A 23,084-nucleotide genomic window follows, 5' to 3' on the forward strand; every position below is an offset into this window, starting at 1 on the left:
AGCTAAATCAATGTGTTAAAGCTGCAATCAGCAGTAGAAACAATACAGCTGTGGGATGGGGCTGGAGAAATGTAACCATTCTCAAAAACAGAGGGATCATATCTAGTATTATTATTGTAGGTTGTCTTAGTTGTGTACTGTGAACAAAAGTGAAACAGATTTAGACCAGCCTCACTCCTTTTTTAGTATAGCAGTAACTACATTTTTTTAACACGTAAAAAAGGTTGTTTAAAAATCTTTATTTTTGCAGTATTTAAATGTCACTCCTTATCCCAGATATATACAAAAACAAGTTCCAAATTTGTTGTAATTCAAATTTTAAAAATGTTTTTGCTGTTTTTTACATTTATTATTACTACCCATTACCCATTTATTTGCAGCAATTTAATGACATTTTAAACAACTGTAGGTAAATAGTACAATGATTAAAATTGTATCAGAGAGAGAGAGAGAAGAGAGAGAGAAGAGAGAGAGAAGAGAGAGAGAAGAGAGAGAGAGAGAGAGAGAGAGAGAGAGAGAGAGAGAGAGAGAGAGAGTGTGTGTGTGTGTGTGTGTGTGTGTGTGTGTGTGTGTGTGTGTGTGTGTGTGTGTGTGTGTGTGTGTGTGGTCTTCTACTGTACCAGGGACTGAAGGCCAGGTGGAGAGAAGGAACTCCCCAGTCTTCAGCTGATCCTTATAGTCAAACACCATGGTGTTTACCCAGGCTAGTGGACAGTCCTGGTGGGAGAAACCATAGAATGAGGTGACTGTTAATAAAGCACAAATTGATAGCCGAACTTCCATGCTTTTACTTTCTGCTTTGCGCCTAGGTTGAGGATAACAAAAGTTAAGACAAGAGGATTATAATATCCCATAACTCTTTGCATTCATGCGGAAAAATTCTAAAACTACGGCACCAGCGATGCTAGTTAGCAATAGCGCTGGTCGCATGAATCTGTTTATTTTTGAACGCTTCCGCATGTGAACGATGTTGGACGTTGTCCTAACCTGGATATCTTCAACCTAGCTTTGCTCCAATCGGGACCCTCAAAATGGCCCCAGTCCATCCATTATAGCATCATGACTTGAATGGGAAGGTCCATTCTAATTCTATGGGAGAAACACCATGGTCATGTTCAGTAAAGGAGAAAAAAAAAGTGGAACGGGAGGTACTACCATAACTAGTCCAATAAGAACAATATTGTTTTTCTCGTCGCGAAACGTTTTGCTACGGTGTGCCCTACTGAACACGACCAAGGTTGATAGTCATTAGCACACTATTTACAAATTAAAACTTTCTAACCTGTTTTTGTTTACATCTGTTTAGAAGAACCCAAATGTGTGTGAGTACATCTTGGGCGTCATTCAATCAAAATCAGTATGTGGTCCACAGTGTCACTAAGTTGAAGTTTGGATTCTTTCAATCAATAACACACGTTGTGAAATCAAAATAAATACAACTTGATATTCAATTCAAACTGGATACCTAGCTGCATGGGAGGAATGATGTGTTGCCATAAACTGGAAACTTCCAGATTGATTAAATGGAGCCTCCAGTCTTGAAATGAATGACTGAGAATGGCAATAGTGCAATGAACAACTGACTTATTCTTGCACCACCAAAAAGCACAGTCACTTTGCGAAAGAGTTTCCACTGTGGTTAACAAACAGGTCTTCGTTTGTATAATAACTGATATCATTATGTCTCACACGCCATTTGTGTTGTAGGCCTCTATGGCTACATTAAATTGCTTGAAATGCATTTCAATATACAGTACAGTATACATAAAACAATACAAGCCACAATATCTAATTGGCCATTATAAGGATTTCAATTAACCTCAGAAACTGTTAAACACTTGATATTAGAGTTATAAAATAAAGGTTAATTGAGTTGTCATTGTATTGTATCTCATTGTATTGTATCTCATTGTATTGTAAGTATTGAATGATTGTAATGAATGATAAATGTCTAAATCTCCCTTCCTGGCACAAGGTTTAATGAGAATGACTTGTAAATTACTTATGGTAAATGGTCAGGGGAAAGCGCTTCTCAAGCTATGGCGGGAAAACCAATATAGTGCATCGCTCAGCTGCGAACTTGTTAAAAAAACAAGCTAAATTAAAATAAGCCGATGCGAGTGGCCATGGCTAGCCAAAATAACTTCTCGCTTCCTGTTTTGTGTTCCAAATGGCACAGTGCACCACTTTTGACCATGGCCCTATGGACCCTGGTCAAAAGTATGCATTATACAGGGAATAGGGTGCCATATGGGATGCGGGCCCGCTGTCTGGCCTGCTGAGAGGACTTCTCCTCTGGGTGACGGAAGGGAGAAGTGGCCCAGAAAGCAGAAGTGGAGTCGCTGAGGCCGAGCTCCCCACAGCACACATGTGGCCTCTCCTCGCACCTTGCCGCTTTTAAACCAGGGCGTATTCACTAGGAAGCAAACAGGGCAAAACGGGGAGGGAGTAGCCTTGTTTTTGTAGCAAAACATTTTCCATTGCAAAAGGTTATTTCTACGGTGTGCACTAATGAATACACCCAGGACTGTGACAAGAGCCACGGTGAAAAGGGGAAATTGGGCCCAGGCCTCAGTGTACTGTACTATTATACACAACTACATACACGCTCCACTTCCTGAAAGCAATGGAAAACAAGTCCATAGTAACCAATGGCATGGGGATTCAAAGAGGTGGTGTCTCTAACTGTGTGTTCATGTCTAGAAGTGAAACCATTATGAGATTTCGCAGAAAAGGGGAACATAAGAGATATCCTTGACTTGATCGAAACAAAAAAAACTACACAGAACACAGACATTACTTTTTTCTGTATGTCCTTATAATAGCCATATGACAAATGCAAACTGCTTAGTAGGTACATTTTCAAATAAACTGGCAATGGGGTCAGAAGGATGAAAAGATAAGTGAACAAACATTTGGGAAATGTTTCTAAGCAGATATACATTGTTACATGCTTTGGTTTTTCCATTTATGTTTTGAGGTTGGACTTTAGCGTGGATAGCTCATTAGCACATAGGGGCACCGATTGGTGTCACCTCGTTGGTCAGTATGTGTTACACCTGTGCTGGTTGCCGTCTTGTTATTGGGAAGGTGTTTCACCTGTGCTGGCCCAGGTGCTATTTCAGAGTGGTTGGCCCAGTGCTCCAGTTGTCTTGAGAGATGTGGAGGGTCAACACCTTTAGTTGGCGCTCCCTATTTGATTTCTAGAAAAACATTCCTTTGTCTGATTTCCCTGATTTTAATTTTGCTCCACCTTTTTAGTTTGCTTGTTGAGTGTGTTTTTTTCTCCCCAATATCGTGGTATCCAATTGGTAGTTACAGTCTTGTCTCATCGCTGCAACTCCCGTACGGACTTGGGAGAGGCGAAGGTCGAGAGCCGTGCGTCCTCCAAAACACAACTCAGCCAAGCTGCACTGCTTCTTGACACAATGCCCGCTTAACCCGGAAGCCAGCCGCACCAATGTGTCAGAGGAATCACCGTACACCTGACAACCGTGACAGCGTGCACTGCGCCCGGCACGCCACAGGAGTCGCTAGTGCGCGATGGAACAAGGACATCCCTGCTGGCCAAACCCTCCCCTAACCCGGACGACGCTGGGCCAATTGTGCGCCGCCCCATGGGTCTCCCGGTCGCGGCCGGCTGCGACAGAGGCTGGACTCGAACACAGAATCTCTAGTGGCACAGGTAGCACTGTGCCACTCGGGGGGCTGATGTGGGTTTGTCTAATTGTTTGCCTCTTCTTGGGCAAATTTAGTGGGCACTCATGGTGGGTGTCTTTTAGGTTCCAGTTGTTCTCGCTAGTCAACTTTCAGTGGATGCCCCCATGAGTGTCTTTCAGAATCCCTCCTAAAATCCCACCTGTTTTCGTTTTAGTTGTTGATCAGTGACTCTTTGTTAGTTCCCCCTTCTGTTTGAGTGACATTTGTTTTTCTTGCTGGTGAACATAACATACACCTCCATTTAAAGTTTCCACAGCTCTAAATGTAATGTGAAACACAGTAGTAATAGCCATTTAAAGTGGAACTGACAGCCTTTTAGCAACATTACATTTGACTAAAATCTGTTCATATATACCCCTAGGAAGAATGACACTTTTTAAAAACATTTTCTGACAAGCGAGCACTTAGACATGGTCATTTTCACGTTTTCACCAATTCATAGAATGTTTGAGAATGACGTAAAGTAAGGCATTTGTGAAAATAATACAGCAATTTAGAGTGCGAACCCGGTCGTGCATTTGGACTATTAATAGAAACTGCAGTAAATAAAAACATCTGCCTGGCCCAGGACCGGAGTCTACGCCATAGCCAATCAGAGCTACAGTAGGTCTTTATGCAAATATGCCAATAAGCCTGCCATCATTCACTTTCAACTGGACAGTGTGATCACAGGCAGTAAATAAGACCAGCACGACTTTACATTATTAGTACGCATTCGCCATATGCCACAAAATACACCTGAATGGACTTCTGCAAATGTGACCGACTGACTCGATTCGGTCTTATGTCGCAAACTTTGATGTTTATTTATTTTACATCGGATAAAAGTAGAGACTCAAAGCTAGAAACTGGTATATCATACACTACAGCTGAGGAACAATGGGAAAGTAATTCTGCTTTGAAAGTTGATGAACTTGTAACCTTACTTTTGAGAAAATGGCCCTTGAATGTTTTGGTACCTAATGGAAAGCCTACTAGAAAGATTGGACTTCAGTAAATTCAGAGCGTTTCACTCTCGACCGTTCAGAGCGCACACCGGACGCTCTGGCCTAAAAGTAGGTTTAATCTGAGCGTTCTGAACTAACAGCAGCAGTCAAGCACCCAAGCTAACTGGCTAACGTTGGCTAGCTTGCTAACTACTTCCAGTCACAAATGAGAGAACAGCTTACTGACCATTTTACTCGCCCTAGCAGGCTGTTTTTATGTTATCCAGATCGTTGGTGACTGCAACTGTGCTGAATGGCAACAATTTAATTACGTTATTTTGCCTAAGTTTACTGACACCGGCCATATTCAATGGGTGTTGAGCGTTCGTAAATTCATCAGTTATTCTGCGCTCTGGCACACTCAGACGAGAGTGCTCTGAAATCGGAATAGAGAGCCAGAGCGAATTTACTGTCTATCGACAGTTGTCGCAGGGAAATAGTTACTTGCATAGTGGAGTCTTTTGTTTAGACAGCTAGCTAGATAAACAATTAACCATAATGCCAATTTATAACATTACTACCCTGCATGAATCTGCAGGTAGCTAACCAACCAATCAACCAGGATCAAAATTAGCTAGCTAACATTAGGCTATAACTAGCAATGCAAATGGCTCTGAGATACGAATAATATTACTATACAGATCACACGCAACGTTAGCATCAGTACACTTTAACTTGAAATAAATGACTTTCTGACAAAATTAGAAATGTGTAATATCTGAAAATGTAGCTAGCTAGACTCTCTTACCTGGATGGACGCTTCTCCCTCTCTGTCACGGATGCCATGGTTGCCCTTAGTTTGAAAATGTAATCCGGAGACAGGTGTTTTATACAACAGCCTTCTGTGTATTCTCTTTTCTACTCCGTCTGCATATTTGCAATCAAACGGCAGAATTTCCTTAGCTAATCTCCTTAGCTATCATACTCTAATTCCACTGATTTCATAACTCGATCCACTAGAAAGTGGAGAGCAACACTTATGCAGTTCTACTATGTGATATCTTTCAAAAAAGCTGCGTTATAAAGGATTACCTACACATACTGACCAGCTCATATTATAGACAGAAATGTGCTACATGGCAGTCCAATCCGAACTCATCTGTCGGCATGTCCAGCCAACTCATTATCTCAGCCAATCATGGCTAGCAGGAGGTTGCTTAGTTTTCCGTGGCTAAACCAACTAGGCTCATAATTTAACAATTTTATTTGTATTTACAGATGGCATACACGTTTGTTATTAAGGCACATGAAAGGTCACATGTTCCAGAAGGCATTTCTGCCAAAAACGCTCCTGTGAAGTAGTGACGCGCGACATACACCTTGTTTCCTGAAACGACTCACAAATACGTACAGGTGAAGTTGGACGTTTACATACACCTTAGCCAAATATAATTAAACTCAGTTTTTCACAATTCCTGACATTTAGTCCTAGTAAAAATGTCCTGTTTAAGGCCAGTTAGAATCACCACTTTATTTTTGAGAATGTGAAATGTCAGAATAATAGTAGAGAGAATTATTTATTTCAGCTTTTATTTCTTTCATCACATTCCCAGTGGGTCAGAAGTTTGCATACACTGAATTAGTATTTGGTAGCTTTGCCTTTTAAATTGTTTAACTTGGGTCAAACGTTTTGCGTAGCCTTCCACAAGCTTCCCACAATAAGTTGGGTGGATTCTGGCCCATTCCTCCTGACAGAGTTGGTGTAACTGAGTCAGGTTTGTAGGCCTCCTTGCCCGCACACGCTTTTTCAGTTATTCCCACAAATGTTGTCCTTAAACCATTTTGCCACAACTTTGGAAGTATGCTTGGGGTCATTGTCCGTTTGGAAGACTCATTTGCGACCAAGCTTTAACTTCCTGACTGATGTCTTGAGATGTTGCTTCAATATATCCACATAATTGTCCATCCTCATGATGCCATCTATTTTGTGAAGTGCACCAGTCCCTCCTGCAGCAAAGCACCCCCACAACATGATGCTGCCACCCCTGTGCTTCACAGTTGGGATGGAGTTCTTCGGCTTGCAAGCCTCCCCCTTTTTCCTCCAAAGATAACGATGGTCATTGTGGCCAAACAGTTTGATGAAACTATTTTTGTTTCATCAGACCAGAGGACATTTCTCCAAAAAGTACGATCTTTGTCCCCATGTGCAGTTACAAACCGTAGTCTGGCTTTTTTATGGCGTTTTGGAGCAGTGGCTTCTTCCTTGCTGAGCGGCCTTTCAGGTTGTGTCGATATAGGACTTGCTTTACTGTGGATATAGATACTTTGTACCCGTTTCCTCCAGCATCTTCACAAGGTCCTTTGCTGTTGTTCTGGGATTGATTTGCACTTTTCGCACCAAAGTACGTTCATCTGTAGGAGACAGAACGCGTCTCCTTCCTGAGCGGTATGACGGCTGCGTGGGTCCATGGTGTTTATACTTGCATACTATTGTTTGTACAGATGAACGTGGTACCTTCAGGCATTTGGAAATTGCTCCCAAGGATAAACCAGACTTGTAGAGGTCAACAATTTTCTTTCTGAGGTCTTGGCTGATTTCTTTTGACTTTCCCATGATGTCAAGCAAAGAGGCACTGACTTTGAAGGTAGGCCTTGAAATACATCCACAGGTACACCTCCAACTGACTCATGATGTTAATTAGCCTATCAGAAGCTTCTAAAACCATGACATAATTTTCTGGAATTTTCCACGCTGTTTAAAGGAAGAGTCAACTTAGTGTAACTGTAAATACCATGGGAGTCATCTTACATTTGGGAACTTTACAGTCCCCACATCAACAACAAGATGAACAACTACATGCTAGCCAGAGCTATATGAGCTGAAATCTAATGAGGGAATATTAGTTAAACGCTCTCAAACTTTTTAAGCTAGTTGGCCGTCAAAATTGCACTGATAAACAATGCGGAATAGTAGCCTGCTCGTCCTTCTGCAGCTTGCCTGCCAATGCATGCTTGTCCCAACCCACATTTTGACAACTGAATGGGAACTTGCATGCCCGCCCATTTGATCGACAACTAAGTGTGCGTTCGTAAATTGCCTCCATTGTGTCAGAGTGAGCTCCGTGTCGTTCATAAATTCAAAGCGTTGTCAGATTGTAAATTTACAAACAGTAAATTACAAACAGATTTACTGTTTGTAAATTCAGTGTGTTTCGCTCTCTGCGCGTTCAGTGGATGCTCTGGCCTAGGAGTAGGGTTGATCTGAGAGCATTCTGACCTCAAAACTGCAGTAAGCTCCCAAGCTCTGTCTAACTTCCAGACACAAATGAGCAGGGGCGCAACTTTCACTGAGGACATGTCCTCCCCACATTCTGAAATTGCATTTCTTGCTAGCTAACCAAATGATACCTGCATCTCTGGCTGTGTAACCAATGAAAAACAAGATAAGGGGTAAAAGTTGGTCACCCACTCACCAAATTACATTACATCCTTCCAGCAGCTAGCCAGCTAGCTTACGTTAGGCTTCGTGTTTTTAGCTTGCTACATAAATAGATACGCTAGCCTATTAGCCACGCTGACTGCCTTGTGACTTGACCTTGCTAGTTTGATTATATTGATATTCCCAGGCTTAGTTACATTCGTCCGTTTTTGTCCAAAATATTGAGTCATTGAAACTGAAACAGTGCATCCCGAATGGGTGGAGGCAGCAAACAATGTACCAGACAAGCTGTGATTTACAACCTGATAACAATATATTTTGGACTACCAAGAAATGTATTGGTGAATTATATTAACCATGCATTGAACTGCATCCATCTATTCTGCCAACAATGCCTTACTGTACATGATGGAATTTTCAGTCAAGTATAATCTAGTTTTAAAACCCCTTATAAAGTTTGATATTTTTGTACTGATATGATTGTTTCATATCTGTAAAGTAGTTAACACACTGTCAGTTCCACTTTAAGGAAGTTGTCTTTGCAATGAAAGTGGAAGTACTTAAGAGAAGAGGTAAATACAACAAATATCTGTGGGTTGGCTTAGAAACTTCCTTGAAATTGACGCTCTACTCTTCCTTCCTTGGAGTGATAGTGTAGCAGATAAGAGTAGAAGCGAATAAAACGCTTGCACAATCCGACAACAGCAAAACATACACCCCCTCCTACACACACACACACACACACACACACACACACACACACACACACACAAAAAGAAACATGTTTTGTTCAGGCAAACAAATTCACACACTGACACTCACCCACACAGACACCCATGCAACCACAGAAACACAAAGTGTGTCAGAGCACGTTGAAATAGCAACATGGTTGTAGCTACAATAGCAGGCACCCTGTACAAATAGCATACCCCAAGACATTCTAACCTCTCACCATTACAATAACAGGGGAGGTAAGCATTTTTTGGGGAGTATAATATTTATGCCTCTAACTTTTACTAATTTCAAATCCAAAGTGCTAGAGTATAGAGCCAAAACAACAAAAGATGTGTCACTGTCCCAATACTTTTGGAGCTCACTGTGAAGCAGTTTTACATGCCAACATTTCTTCCGAATTCAGATAGGGATTTCACGTACAGTGACATATGTTCTTCAACTAAAACTGTGTCGTGTCCCCCTACCCCCCCATTATACTGAATTCTCAGTCAGTTTTCTTAAAGATGCAGTCCGGGATCTTAACCCTTAACACTCGTGGGAATTGGCCTGTATGGATAGGGCTAAATCGAAATGTTTCTTACAGAAGAAATATGAAAAGCATATGCATAATCATGGTAGTAATTAAAAGGGAACATTTTGGAGGTTATGGGAAAATTATTCGACCAAAGTTAAGAACACAACAGTTAACCTGACACAAGACTGAATCCAAACATTACACTGATGATTTTATGTGCTTTTTACATTTACTGTACTTTTCGCTGCATTTGTTGATAACAAAATCTGAAAATACTCTGGATACATTCAGTAACATGATACGAATATTCCTGGAGAATTTGAGGTAGGTCTACATAAGACAAAAAAAATAAAAGGGTTTGAATGAGAGGACTAACTGGTGTCTCCAAGTGACCACACACACACACACCTCTCCAAAGTGTGCATAGTTCCTAAGTAATTTCAATGCACTTACAACTCAAAGAAGAGTCTTCAACTATAAGGTGATTTTTTAGCTCTCCTAGTTGTGCCGTTGAGGAACTAGAGCAAGCACACTTGTAATTGTTTTGAACACAACCCTGCATCCCCGCACTCACACAATTGCTGTTGTTGTTTACACAATCCATAAACAGTCCATTATAAATCGCAATCTGGTTCAGGTGGGCATCATTTCAAAGCTTGCTCTACTGCCAACATGACTAGCTAAATTACAGTGCCTTCAGAAAGTATTCATACCCCTTGACTTATTCCATATTTTGTTGTGTTACAGCCTGAATTCAAAATGGATTGGAAAAAAAAAAGAATCTCACCCATCTACACACAATACCCCATAATGACAAAGTGAAAACATGTTTTTAGAAATGTTTGCAAATGTATTGAAAAAGAAACACAGAAATATGTAATTTACATAAGTATTCACACCCCAGGTCACTAGATGTTAGTATCACCTTTGGCAGTGATTACAGCTGTGAGTCTTTATGGGTAAGACTAAGAGCTTTGCACACCTGGATTGTACAACATTTGCCCATTATTATTTAAAAAATCAACAAATTGGTTGTTGCTCATTGTTAGACTGCCATCAAAACATGATGCAGCCACCACCATGCTTGAAAATATGAAGAGTGGTACTCAGTTATGTGTTGGATTTGCCCCAAACATAAGGCTTTGTATTCAGGACATAAAATTAATTTGCCACATTTTTTGCAGTTTTACTTTAGTGCCTTAGTGCAGAATATTTGTATTCTGCACAGGCTTCATTCTTTTCACTTTGTCATTTAAGTTAGTATTGTAGAGTAACTACAATGTTGTTGATCCATCCTCAGTTTTCTGATATCACAGCCATTAAACTATAACTGTTTTAAAGACACCATTGACCTCATGGTAAAATCCTTGAGCGGTTTCCTTCCTCTCCAGCAACTGAGTTGGGAAGGACGCCGTTATCTTTGTAATGACTGAGTGCATTAATAAACCATCCAAATTGTAATTCATAACTTCACAATGCTGAAAGGGATATGCAATGTCAATTATTTTTTTACCCATCTACCAATAGGTGCCCTTCTTTGCGAGCATTGAAAACCTCCCTGGTCTTTGTCGTTTGAAATTCACTGCTCGGCTGAGGGACCTTACAGATCATTGTATGTGTGGGGTACAGAGATGAGGTAGTGATTAAAAAATCATGTTAAACACTATTCTTGCACACAGCATGAGTCCATGCAACTTATTATGTGAATTGTTAAACACATTTTTACTCCTGAACATATTTAGGCTTGCCATAACAAAGGTGTTGAATACTTTTTGACTCGATGCTTTTCATTTTGAATTCATTTGTAAAAATTCCACTTTGACATTATGGGGTATTGTGTGTAGGCCAGTGACACAAAATCTAAATTTAAGAAATATTTAATTCAGGCTGTAACACAACAAAATGTGGAAAAAGTAAAGGGGTTTGAATACTTTCTGAAGGCACTGTATAAAATACGATCTTACAGTCTTAGTCTTCCACAGCGCAATTCAGAGAAACAGATCCTAATTTCAGCGAGCATAGTAAGGAGTTTATATGCGTGCATTCAGGTGCGTGTTCCACGGCAAATTTTCTTCACAATAGACAAACATAGGCTCATTCTGTTCAGAACAACTCAGGGTTTGACGCCATGTCATCTTGTAACTGTACATCAAACATAGTGATCATAAACATTGACACTGTACATGACATGAATTTTATGATATGGAAAATTGAAGTGCACATTCAGACTCATGGGTGTTTGGCTTGCATGTATGACATCATAGCGATATTTATTATAATTATCAGAGTCTCATCTTTCAAAATACATAGAGTCCCCTAATTTATGACATTTCCCTCACTCAGAGAACAAAAATGTGCAAAAGTTGCAGAAGGGATGGGGGCAACTTCTTGTCGCGTGCGGTGCTCAAGAACAGAACGTCTGTCAGTCAAAACCCATAAAGCGATGTGAAGCACAGAGCTCTGATGTCATTTATAGTATGTTAGTGTACAGCCACTGGGTTCCAATTTAGGTACTTATCAGTGCCCAAATCCTGCAATTTTCAACACGTACAGTGGGGCAAAAAAGTATTTAGTCAGCCACCAATTGTGCAAGTTCTCCCACTTAAAAAGATGAGAGAGGCCTGTAATTTTCATCATAGGTACACTTCAACTATGACAGACAAAATGAGAAAAAAAAACAGAAAATCACATTGTAGGATTTTTAATGAATTTATTTACAAATAATGGTGGAAAATAAGTATTTGGTCAATAACAAAAGTTTATCTCAATACTTTGTTATATACTCTTTGTTGCTAATGACAGAGGTCAAACGTTTTCTGTAAGTCTTCACAAGGTTTTCACACACTGTTGCTGGTATTTTGGCCCATTCCTCCATGCAGATCTCCTCTAGAGCAGTGATGTTTTGGGGCTGTTGCTGGGCAACACAGACTTTCAACTCCCTCCAAAGATTTTCTATGGGGTTGAGATCTGGAGACTGGCTAGGCCACTCCAGGACCTTGAAATGCTTCTTACGAAGCCACTCCTTTGTTACCCGGGCGGTGTGTTTGGGATCATTGTCATGCTGAAAGACCCAGCCACGTTTCATCTTCAATGCCCTTGCTGATGGAAGGAGGTTTTCACTCAAAATTTCACAATACATGGCCCCATTCATTCTTTCCTTTACACAGATCAGTCGTCCTGGTCCCTTTGCAGAAAAACAGCCCCAAAGCATGATGTTTCCACCCCCATGCTTCACAGTAGGTATGGTGTTCTTTGGATGCAACTCAGCATTCTTTGTCCTCCAAACACGACGAGTTGAGTTTTTACCAAGAAGTTATATTTTGGTTTCATCTGACCATATGACATTCTCCCAATCTTCTTCTGGATCATCCAAATGCTCTCTAGCAAACTTCAGACGGGCCTGGACATGTACTGGCTTAAGCAGGGTGACACGTCTGGCACTGCAGGATTTGAGTCCCTGGCGGCGTAGTGTGTTACTGATGGTAGGCTTTGTTACTTTGGTCCCAGCTCTCTGCAGGCCACACTCCCCCGTGTGGTTCTGGGATTTTTGCTCACCGTTCTTGTGATCATTTTGACCTCAAGGGGTGAGATCTTGCGTGGAGCAACAGATCGAGGGAGATTATCAGTGGTCTTGTATGTCTTCCATTTCCTAATAATTGCTCCCACAGTTGATTTCTTCAAACCAAGCTGCTTACCTATTGCAGATTCAGTCTTCCCAGCCTGGTGTAGGTCTACAATTTTGTTTCTGGTGTCCTTTGACAGCTCTTTGGTCTTGGCCATAGTGGAGTTTGGAGTGTGACTGTTTGAGGTTGTGGACAGGTGTCTTTTATACTGATAACAAGTTCAAACAGGTGCCATTAATACAGGTAACGAGTGGAGGACAGAGGAGCCTCTTAAAGAAGAAGTTACAGGTCTGTGAGAGCCAGAAATCTTGCTTGTTTGAAGGTGACCAAATACTTACTTTCCACCATAATTTGCAAATAAATTCATTAAAAATCCTACAATGTGATTTTCTGGATTTTTTTTCTAATTTTGTCTGTCATAGTTGAAGTGTACCTATGATGAAAATTACAGGCCTCTCTCATATTTTTAAGTGGGAGAACTTGCACAATTGGTGGCTGACTAAATACTTTTTTGCCCCACTGTATACAGGTACTAGAGTAAAGGGTTACGGACTTACAAAATAGACATTTTCGGGGACTGAAATTATACAAAAGCTCTAGACCATCACTGTAACAGCTGCAGTGCTGAAACAAAACTCTACTTTAAGTGCTGCCTCCCCCAGACCACATATACCCCTGGCTGCAGTGGTACGAAACCCCCGTTCTGCCACTTACTGTATCTCATCTACATTTTTAACTCTCTCTCTGTCAATAAAACTTGTCAAATTAATTCAAAATAGATATTTTTAAACTCTGCTTTCTTGAGCTCTTACACCTCGATCACATCGACAGAGTCATTGCATTTTGGCACACCAGAAGCAAATTCATTTGCAATGGAACGCTGAATTTGCCTTGCAGCATTGCGTTGCAAAGGCAGTTGCAGTGCGTTCTGTGTGGTGCATACGTTGGATTTATCGAACATACGCGTCAAACTGTATGCGTAGATGGCTTTTTGACAGAAATTGTAAAAGAAGGTGAATGTTTAACTTTTGTTGCACACATCCAGATGATGCTGTGTACTATTTTCCGCAATGACGCTATCGGTGTGATCAAGGTGTAACAGCTCTTACAGCTGCAGACTTACAGCTTTCTTGTTCTTCTTCTTGGTGGAGCGGGGCTTCTTGGCCTTCTCGATGACAGCGTAGAGAGCAAAGCACAGGCGGCTCATACGAGGCAGGTCGCTCACGCTGATGTCAAACACCAGCTTCTGGTCCCACAGGGGCTCGGAGCACACGTTAACCTCACCGCTGGTCACTACCTTACACAGCAGCTCACTGCCATGGAACAGACCTGCCTGGACGACCAGCTGGGAGACACAAACACGTGCATAAACGCATGCACACGCACGTACACACACACACAAATAATAAGAACCCACATGAGAGACTGAGTTGGACATCCTTGTGTTAACTGATCTGGTTTTTTTTTGTTTTCCACAAAGCAAATGAAATTGCTTTTGGTAAGGTATGGTAAGGTGTCTGAATCGGTTCTTTCATAAGCAATGCATACTGCCTTCATAAGAACAATAAATGTCTACAGTAAATGTAAAATCATGAATGAACAGTGGAGTCTATTTTTCCAATGTGATTAATTCAATATCAAGCAGTCAATTCCTCAAGGCTCGGTGTACTGCCTACCTTGGATATATTCGAACCAGGCTGGGTTGTAGCCAGATTAGAAAAGTACTGTGTGCGTATGACCCAAATGACAACCTATTCTCTACATAGGGCACTACATTTGACCAGGTCCCATTGAGTTCTGGTCAAAGGTAGTGTACTAGATAGGGAATAGGGTGCAATTTGGGACGCACACTATATGAGTGGATATTTCCCCCTAGGGTATCTTGGCAAATTTCTGCCTGCCAACAATGTGACAGGACAAATAATTTACTGTGAGTCATGCTCGGCTCTGAGGTAAGAGGCCGGAAGTGCACTTACACAACAACCAATCTAAACAGTAACAGTAAGAAAAAAGCTGAATCAAACACACACAGACAAAACATTAAGCCAATTCCCCATGTGTTTTTCTTGGTTGTTCTTTTACATCCAATTCACAGGATCCAAGTTAAACAACCTTTCTATAATGAAAATATGACATGTAAATCAAATAATTTGCAGCATAGTCCATTTCTACATAATATTGCCCAGTTATTCAATGCAATATCAACAGTACAGTATCACAATTCTATGTAGAGTAATTAGAGGGCGGAGAAACTCAACAAATTTCAAGATAGGTCAGAGCCGTCAACATGCCCTATCTGCAATAGTAACGACAACCATCTCTCCTATCAACAAAAAAAAGTTAAAGTGGCGAGCGAGAGCGCAAAGCCTGTCCTTTTCTAAGAATCTAGGCACCAGAGTGCAACGTGAAAGCCAGATAGGCCCTCCCCACTTCCTGTTTTGTAGAGTTTTAACCAACTGCCTCTGATGAATTATGGGAAATGTGCGGTAAGGGTCATATGACCCCATCGTTTACATTTCACCTCTCCTTCGTACACCCTAAAGTGAGATATTGGTAAACAACTCGAAGCTGCACTTCATTGAGCAACAGTCAGAGCGCGAAAGCCCACATGAAACCACACCAACCTTCATTCCTTCATCTGCGTTGACTCGGTAGCCTTGTAGCAAGTGAATGTGGAAAGGCTCCTCAATGGACCACAAAGACGACGTGTTCTGCTGATAGTAAGATAAAAATAGGAAATTTGCTTTGATTAACATTGAAATTGTTTCCTGCCTTGTGCGAATTATTAATGTCAGTGTGACATGCAAAGCCCCAAAATGTGAATTTGTTTTACCTTCAACAACAAAACATGATAAAGAAAGAGAAGAGGAACTAAAGCTTCCAAAGGCTGAAGCTGATACAAGGCCAACCTGGTTCATCCTTTCTATGTTGGTATCAATTATGGGAAGTAGAGTTTGAAGCAAAACAAAACTACACACACAAATGTATTGTCATTTAGCAGCATTGTGTGTGATAATTGGGAGAGATAGGTGCTACCATTTCAAAGCTACACTGAAGATCATACAACTAATGCAGACAGTAAAAACCATTAACAACAAGAAAACTCAGTGAGTTCAAATCAGCAAAGTTCATACACATTAAAGTGTAAAAAGTAAATGATTTCAGGCAGACCCCCCCCCCCCCCCATCATGTTTTGGGCATGTCAAAGTCCATAACACTGGTTGAGGAACAACTGGAAGAGGTACAAAAAAAGGTTGACATTCTGTTAATAAAAAATGACTGTTGTCCCAAGTGGCTGACCACTCACCTTCTTCACGGGTAGAGGGGGGGGCTTGGACAAGGAGCGACTTTTGGATACCTGGCTGCCCAGGCAGCCCTGCTCCTCCTGGTATTTGACAACGGTGGATTGATGAACCATGGTCAGGTGGGGGGTTTGACCCCCTCTCAAACAGGAGAAGATGTACTGAGGAAGGAGTAGAGAAAGGAAGAAGGGAAGAGAGGAAGAAGAAGGGTTGGATGTCAACCACACAGATCACCCACACATATTTCCCGGGGTCCAGATTGCTCCGGGGTGAAGTTTCCCCTAGGTACAGATCTAGGATCAGCTTCCCCTCCCCCAACCCTAATTCAATTAGTGGGGAAAATGCAAGACCAGCGTCTAGGAGTGACTCCACCCTACTCTGTCCAGATATTCACTGGTGTACTCATGTTCAAGAACTGGAAGCTGTTATTTACTGAAGCTTAATAATGCAGCTGAATTATGTGCAATGCAGTTCCCTTCTGAGGGCTGCTAGAGATATGAGTCATCATTGGTCTGAAGGTAGCAGGAGTTTCAAAACCAACAACGGAGTCTCCTGCCACCGAAACATTGAGTCATTCCACTAGAGACTAGAGAGCCAAAGGCTCTCATTACATACCTAGCATATACAGACAAAATAGATCACATTCACAGAGCAGACAGAGGCAACATGCAGACAAAATAAGAAACAAATACAGACCAACTCAGACTAAACATACCAGGCACAACATATTGAAAAATAGTTAACATCAATGGAGAAAATGGGTAAACTCGCAGTGAAGCAAGCTTGTATTATTGTGTTTACTCACTTTGAACTGGCACAGGGGGTATTTCCCGTATATGAATTCCCACCTCCCATTGACCTGTAAAGTGTAGTCCTCTGGCTTCTCCTGTCGCACTGAGCGAAACACAGTGGCCTTCTTCTTTAGGGCACTCCGCATTAAGATCACCGGCAGGTCCTGGGGCTCCTGCTGAAGCATAAAGCTTTCCTACAGAAAATAATAGATTCATTTTATATAACGGTTTTCATTACAATCAGAATCTCAACGTCACTTGAAAAAATATTGATCTGGTAATTCTTGAACGATGGTCTTCCATAGCTTCAGATGATAGGCAGTTTGAAAAGGCAGTAGCTTGATTTAAAAAAAGAAAGCTTGAAAAGAAAGCTTTTAGTTAAGTCCTTTATGGGTGCTTTTTTACAGTACATTTTGTAGTTACGTTTGGTATGAAGGCTACTCTATAAAATAATACATTAGACAGTAGGCTTGGTAAGTATATCATGTAGTAGCTATAACGTCAAATTGTGTTCTTTCCATCGTCACTATGGCCGTTTTTGTGCAAAAATGTCACATCTTAATGATTTTCTGTTTCAACTGTTTCTTTTTTCTTTCTACATTCATAGTGATTCCGAACTGTTGTTTTGAAGACTTGTAAAGTGACAGTGAGTGGTGTTTGTGGTGTGTGGGAGGGGAAGGGAATTTCCAAAGTGTGTACGTTTTTTTTTTGTTTTACCTAAAGTCATCCTTCAGATCTTAACTTGGTCTATGCATTGGTAGAAATTCAGAATTTTCCAGTCAAAGATATCATTGCTGACAGAAGGTGAATATTCACATCCTAATCCAATCACAATATCCCATGTCCCTTCCCAAATTCACAACAAGTAACTGATTGATTTACTAGGACAAACATTAAGAATAAGAGTAAAAAAGACCAGAGGAACAAGGCACTTACATCGCTGGCCTCAAACTTGACATTGACAAAGATCTTCTTAGTGCCTTTTGTCTTGATGCCCCCGGGCTCTGCCAGGGAAACACATGGCTCTAGATCACACGAGAAGCTGTACTCCATCCACTGGTACCATGGCAACCGCTGGCGGTCCTGGGCCTTCTCTTCACAGAAGGACCGCATCTTGGCCCGGAACTCATTCACCTCATGGTTCTTCTGGGAGTCAAATTCGTGCAGACCTGAGAGACATGAACAGGAGTGGACACAAGGTCTGGTGTTGGAAACTAGCAGGATACAGTGCATTTGGTGATTCAGTGACTATGAGCTAATAACCAATTATGCCAATTTTCAATTATGCCCATTTTCAAAATGCTAGTTCAAAGATGTTTTACACAAACGTTATGCTACCTCTACCCAAGATCTAACAGGCCTAGGTGGGTTTCCCAAAGCATTCGTGGCTAACATAGTAAATAATTTCTCTCGACGACCCACACTCACAGCACTCGTAGACCAGAAAAGGGATTTTCATTAGTTCATACATCGAAGATTGGCCGTCAAACATAGATTTCATAATTGTTATTCTCTCATGGCTGTGGGGACTAGGTTGTGGAGAGAAAATATATACTACTTAACCTATGACTACTTAGGGAAATCCTCTGGTCCTACTAGCATTGCTTTGTGCTGCTTGCTGCATGCCCCTGAGAGGTGATGTAGACCTTTGCCAATCAGCAGGCTGATCTGGGTGTTGGTGAGCTTCTCCACGCGGTCACCCTCCCGGGCCACCAGCCTCAGGACAGACATGAAGAGCCGGACATCACACAGACGACGGGTCTCGTCTTCTAGCTCCTCACGCTCTGCCGTCGAGTTGATGCAGGTGAACACGTAAGCGTCCGCGTCGCTCAGCGCTCCATACAGGGGCTCGCTGCTAGCGTTCCTCCACACCATCTATACAAACACACACAAGCACGCGCGCACACACACATACACACACACACACACAGGGTTCATAACCAATATGACCAATACTGACCATTTACACACCCAGTCACATTCTGACTGGCAAATACACAGAGTAGCTGACCATACCCAAACACACAAATCAACTGATCACACCATGAGAAAGAGGAAACTGACTGCACACACTAGAGCAAGAAACGACACCATTTAAAATTAACAGAAACATCTACAACACTACTGGTACTGCATTCAAATCAGGTGTAATAAATTGAGTATTGCATGTTTTAAAGGGGCAATCAGGGATTCAAACAACAAAAAAGTGATCACGCCACCAGGGTTTTTAAATCTCTTTAAATCTCATTAATTTAATTATAAAACAACAAGTGATCACCCAATTGAGTAATTTACAGGGGAAAGTCTGTAAACGACTGTAAATAAAACCAGCAAAATCTCTGAAGCAAGCTGCCAACAGTATCCTTATTTAACACATATAAATCAAACAGTATGAAGAGGCAGGACTGTTGGCATAGAAACAGGCAAATCCATGGATTTGAGAGCATTTTTGACTGCTACAGCAAATTGTCAGGCAGATTTGTATTAGAGAGATGAGACATTAACTCTCTCTACCCGTGTACCATCACATCCAAACATGCCCTTCCATAACAGGCTACAATTCAATAGGTAGTGAGGTTAATTTATTAATCCAACATTTATCTAAAGAGGTAGGTAATTGATAACAACATTTTATTATAATGACCTGGCTATACCTGGTTTTTACTTCAAAATAAGACTAACCATAATATTAATAATAGTAAATATATTTATTTTATATAGCGCTTTTCATTACAAGTACAATCTCAGTCACCCAATATTTCCTAAATATGACTGTTTCTTTGAGATTCATTGAGAATGCTGTATTACGTACCATTTGGCACTAAAATACCAGTTCCATTTTGGTACTAAAGGAATCAGACCTGCTTTACTGCACTGAGCTGGCTCAACTCCATCGGACTCTCCACAGAATAATACTCAAGTTAATCAACAGTAAATGCAATACAGGGTGCTGCCTTGGAACAGGGACCAAACATAGAACAATTTCAATATATGACAATATACTTGTATGACCCAAACCTTTTGCACATGCATTTTTATCGATTTCTTGTCATTTGCACGTGTAATTGTATCTATTCCATATGATTTGTTTCCATGTTCAAGCAAATTAACAATATCTGTAATGTACAGAAAAATATGACAACATTATCAAGTATCAACTCTTGATACGTGTGCACATTTACACAGTCAGTTGAATGTGGGTCATGCAGCCACAGACCGGGAAACGAGGACTTACTTTTTTGATGGCACCGATGGTGTCATTGCGAGACACAGGGAATTTCAGGAAGATCCCGGTGGGCAGCAGGAAGTCCATCATGATGTCATGGTCCCCCTCCTTCTCCCACTCGCCCAGCATCCCATACTCCCCCGGGGGCATGGTGACGGACTCTCATTTACCGTCAGCTCCACTGCTGTATCACGGGAAAGGAAACCCAGCCGGCCATTCAGGACACAAAGACAACGCAGCAACCTTAATTAATGCTCAATATGACAACGTGTTATGTATGTAGCTACCATAGGTCTACTTGTGAGCCTACGAAGTTAGCAGCATGCCTACTAACACCATAGCAGAGTTAGGGTCAATTCCATTTCAATTCAGTATAATATGGCAGTGAACTTGAATTCCAATTGCAAAGCAATGAACATTTGACTTTCTTTACTTCCTGAATAGACCGAACATAAATATAATTGACCCGTTACGTGGATAACCCGTTGTGTGCTGCGTCTGCTTTGATGTCTGAATGGTCGGCTGGAATTTCTGTTTACTTCGTGAAATGTAATAGAATTGACTCCAACCCTGCTATGGTCTTAGTAGGCATGCTGCTAACTTTGTAGGCCAACTTTATACATTGTATCTCACGTTTGATATCACAGGAAGGCTTATGTTTGTAGGCATTTAAAATGGGGGACAACAGCTCCATGGCTGAAATTATGATCAATAATACAATTATTTTTAGAATATGAAAAATATTATGTTTATTTTATTTTAAAGACATGGTAGCCTACTGAATAGTAAGTATTGGTGAAGGCCGACTACGATGAACCAGATCCCTTCAAGCATTCAGCCCTGTCTCAGAATCGAATAGTGCCAGTTACCAGTGGGGCATAGAAAGACTCACTATGGCAGTAAATCATTATACCAAACTAGCAGAACATTGGGGGTATGGAAATGTAAAATTAGAATTTCAAAAACATAATTTGAATGTGGTTTTCAATTTCTGAATTCTGTATCTATTCAAGAAATGTGTCAATTCTGTGCTAATGAAATTATTAAACCTACTTGAGTGCAGTCTGCAGTGCTTACGTATAGCCAAGACAGAGGCTGACATTCTGTTAAACATTTTATCCGTTCTTTTACGTAGAACTATACGTAGGCTAACTGTGAAAGTAATGTACCCCTACAACAATGGACATTGAGTAAAATACTAGCCTATAGCACAAAACATCAGCAAGATTGAAGAACAAAATACCTGTAACTACAGGAGTTCAAATGGTCGTGCATCAAAATGGTCTAATAACGTAGATTAAAATAAGGTCCCATGCCCAAAAACGTTGTCAGACTGTGCAATATATAAAACAAATGTATGTTTCACACAAAAGACAAGTCAACATAGCTACTGTATTATGGTTCAGTCACTTTATCTGCTACAAGCCAGTTGCTCATTTCTTCATCTTCTACCAGCGCTGGCAATGCTTTTCATCCATTGCTAAATAGCGTGCCCAAAAAAGGATTCTTATGGTTCTCCGTCGTATCACTGTTCTCCCACACAAGACACAAGATAATTTTCGTAATTTGCTTTATATCTGAAAGGCTCCTAGGCGAGAGGAGCTCCTTCAGTGCGTAGTCAGTCTATTCTAACGGAACGGCGAGGTGCGCTCACTGCACGACAATGCGCTTTGCCTCATCATCGCCGAACACGCCAAGGGAACGTCTACAAAGTTTGTTTAGACTAGGAAGTGTGTGTGTGTGTAAAATAATATTCCTGCATAGCCTATCAGGACAAAGCATTTGCAACACAACTGTGAGGCAAAGGCTTCAAACCAAAATGTGTTAAACATCTATCAATCAATAAATAATGCATCCATCCACATAAAAATCCATGTCAAATTAAACTCAAGCCTTCTCTAAACACAAATCTGTTTTAACGGACTCCATATACCACAACCCTCCTCACAAAATGCTTCCTTAAAGATTGGCCACTGATAAAGTCCAATTTGCTACAATTCATATCAACATGTAGATTGATTCAGTGTGGTGTAGGCTTAATCAAACAGAGATTATAGCCTGAGTGTAGTTTCCCATCAACAAACCGTATACAGTACATTGTCTACTGATACTAGACAAAGCTGATAGAGATCAGATCAAACATCATGCAGTCCCCAAGCAGCCAACACAATCGATTGTCAATATTCAAAATAAGGACAGGGGGAAAAATGCAGTAATTACTTCCTAAACAGGAAACCCAGCATGTAAATGCCTTATGTTACTATTCAATGAAAATCAGTTGTTCTAGGGTGAAACTGCGAAATAGATGTGCACTGTGAACCTACCATTCATGTTACAACTAAACCACCAACTAGATCAGTTTGGCACAAAATTAGGAAAGGGTTCAATGACTTTAGCCATTCAGAAAAACACGGATGTCCATTTTTCATCATGTGGTACAATTCCAGTAAACTTCTCTCTCTCTAACCGTTAACAGAGCCAACAGTTTCCTGCTTTCAGTGAAGGAAAACCCACAAGATACACATAAATAGTAGAAACAGTAAAATGATGAATAAGCAACATTCACCAGGGGCCTACTAAACCCCAGATACACGCATGCACACACACAAACTACCACTAAATCCACACTGATTTAGCATACAATGACTCCATTCCCATGGAAAGCAAAACCTAAACCAGAATAGTTAAAAGGCAAAACGTAATAAAATTCAAAACTTGCCTTGAGGCTACAGGTATGTGATTCTGCGATCAGACGTGCTTCCAAAGCAACCATAAAAAAGGATTTCAACTCTCCGCTACTGGAAATAC

General features: G+C 41.0%; 1 protein-coding gene across 3 annotated transcripts in view; it reads right to left on the reverse strand.

The window, feature by feature from the left end:
- pik3cd (phosphatidylinositol-4,5-bisphosphate 3-kinase, catalytic subunit delta) overlaps positions 1–21,955 on the reverse strand; it is a 51,108-nt gene extending 29,153 nt beyond the window's left edge. For 2 of the 3 annotated variants that reach the window (XM_055892405.1, XM_055892404.1), the window contains exons 1-9: positions 21,520–21,955; positions 20,286–20,460; positions 18,697–18,925; positions 17,987–18,219; positions 17,065–17,244; positions 16,265–16,420; positions 15,582–15,671; positions 14,081–14,302; positions 621–717 (exon numbers count right to left, since the gene is read on the reverse strand). In XM_055892405.1, coding sequence (XP_055748380.1) covers positions 621–717; positions 14,081–14,302; positions 15,582–15,671; positions 16,265–16,420; positions 17,065–17,244; positions 17,987–18,219; positions 18,697–18,925; positions 20,286–20,426 — 1,348 coding nt within the window. In that variant the 5' untranslated portion in view covers positions 20,427–20,460; positions 21,520–21,955. The remainder of the gene's footprint in view (positions 1–620; positions 718–14,080; positions 14,303–15,581; positions 15,672–16,264; positions 16,421–17,064; positions 17,245–17,986; positions 18,220–18,696; positions 18,926–20,285; positions 20,461–21,519) is intronic. The other variant, XM_055892406.1, reaches the window with a different exon arrangement.
- Positions 21,956–23,084: the final 1,129 nt, after the last annotated feature.

This window comes from Salvelinus fontinalis, chromosome 31, assembly GCF_029448725.1.
Source record: "Salvelinus fontinalis isolate EN_2023a chromosome 31, ASM2944872v1, whole genome shotgun sequence".
In the NCBI taxonomy this organism is placed as follows: Eukaryota; Metazoa; Chordata; class Actinopteri; order Salmoniformes; family Salmonidae; genus Salvelinus; species Salvelinus fontinalis.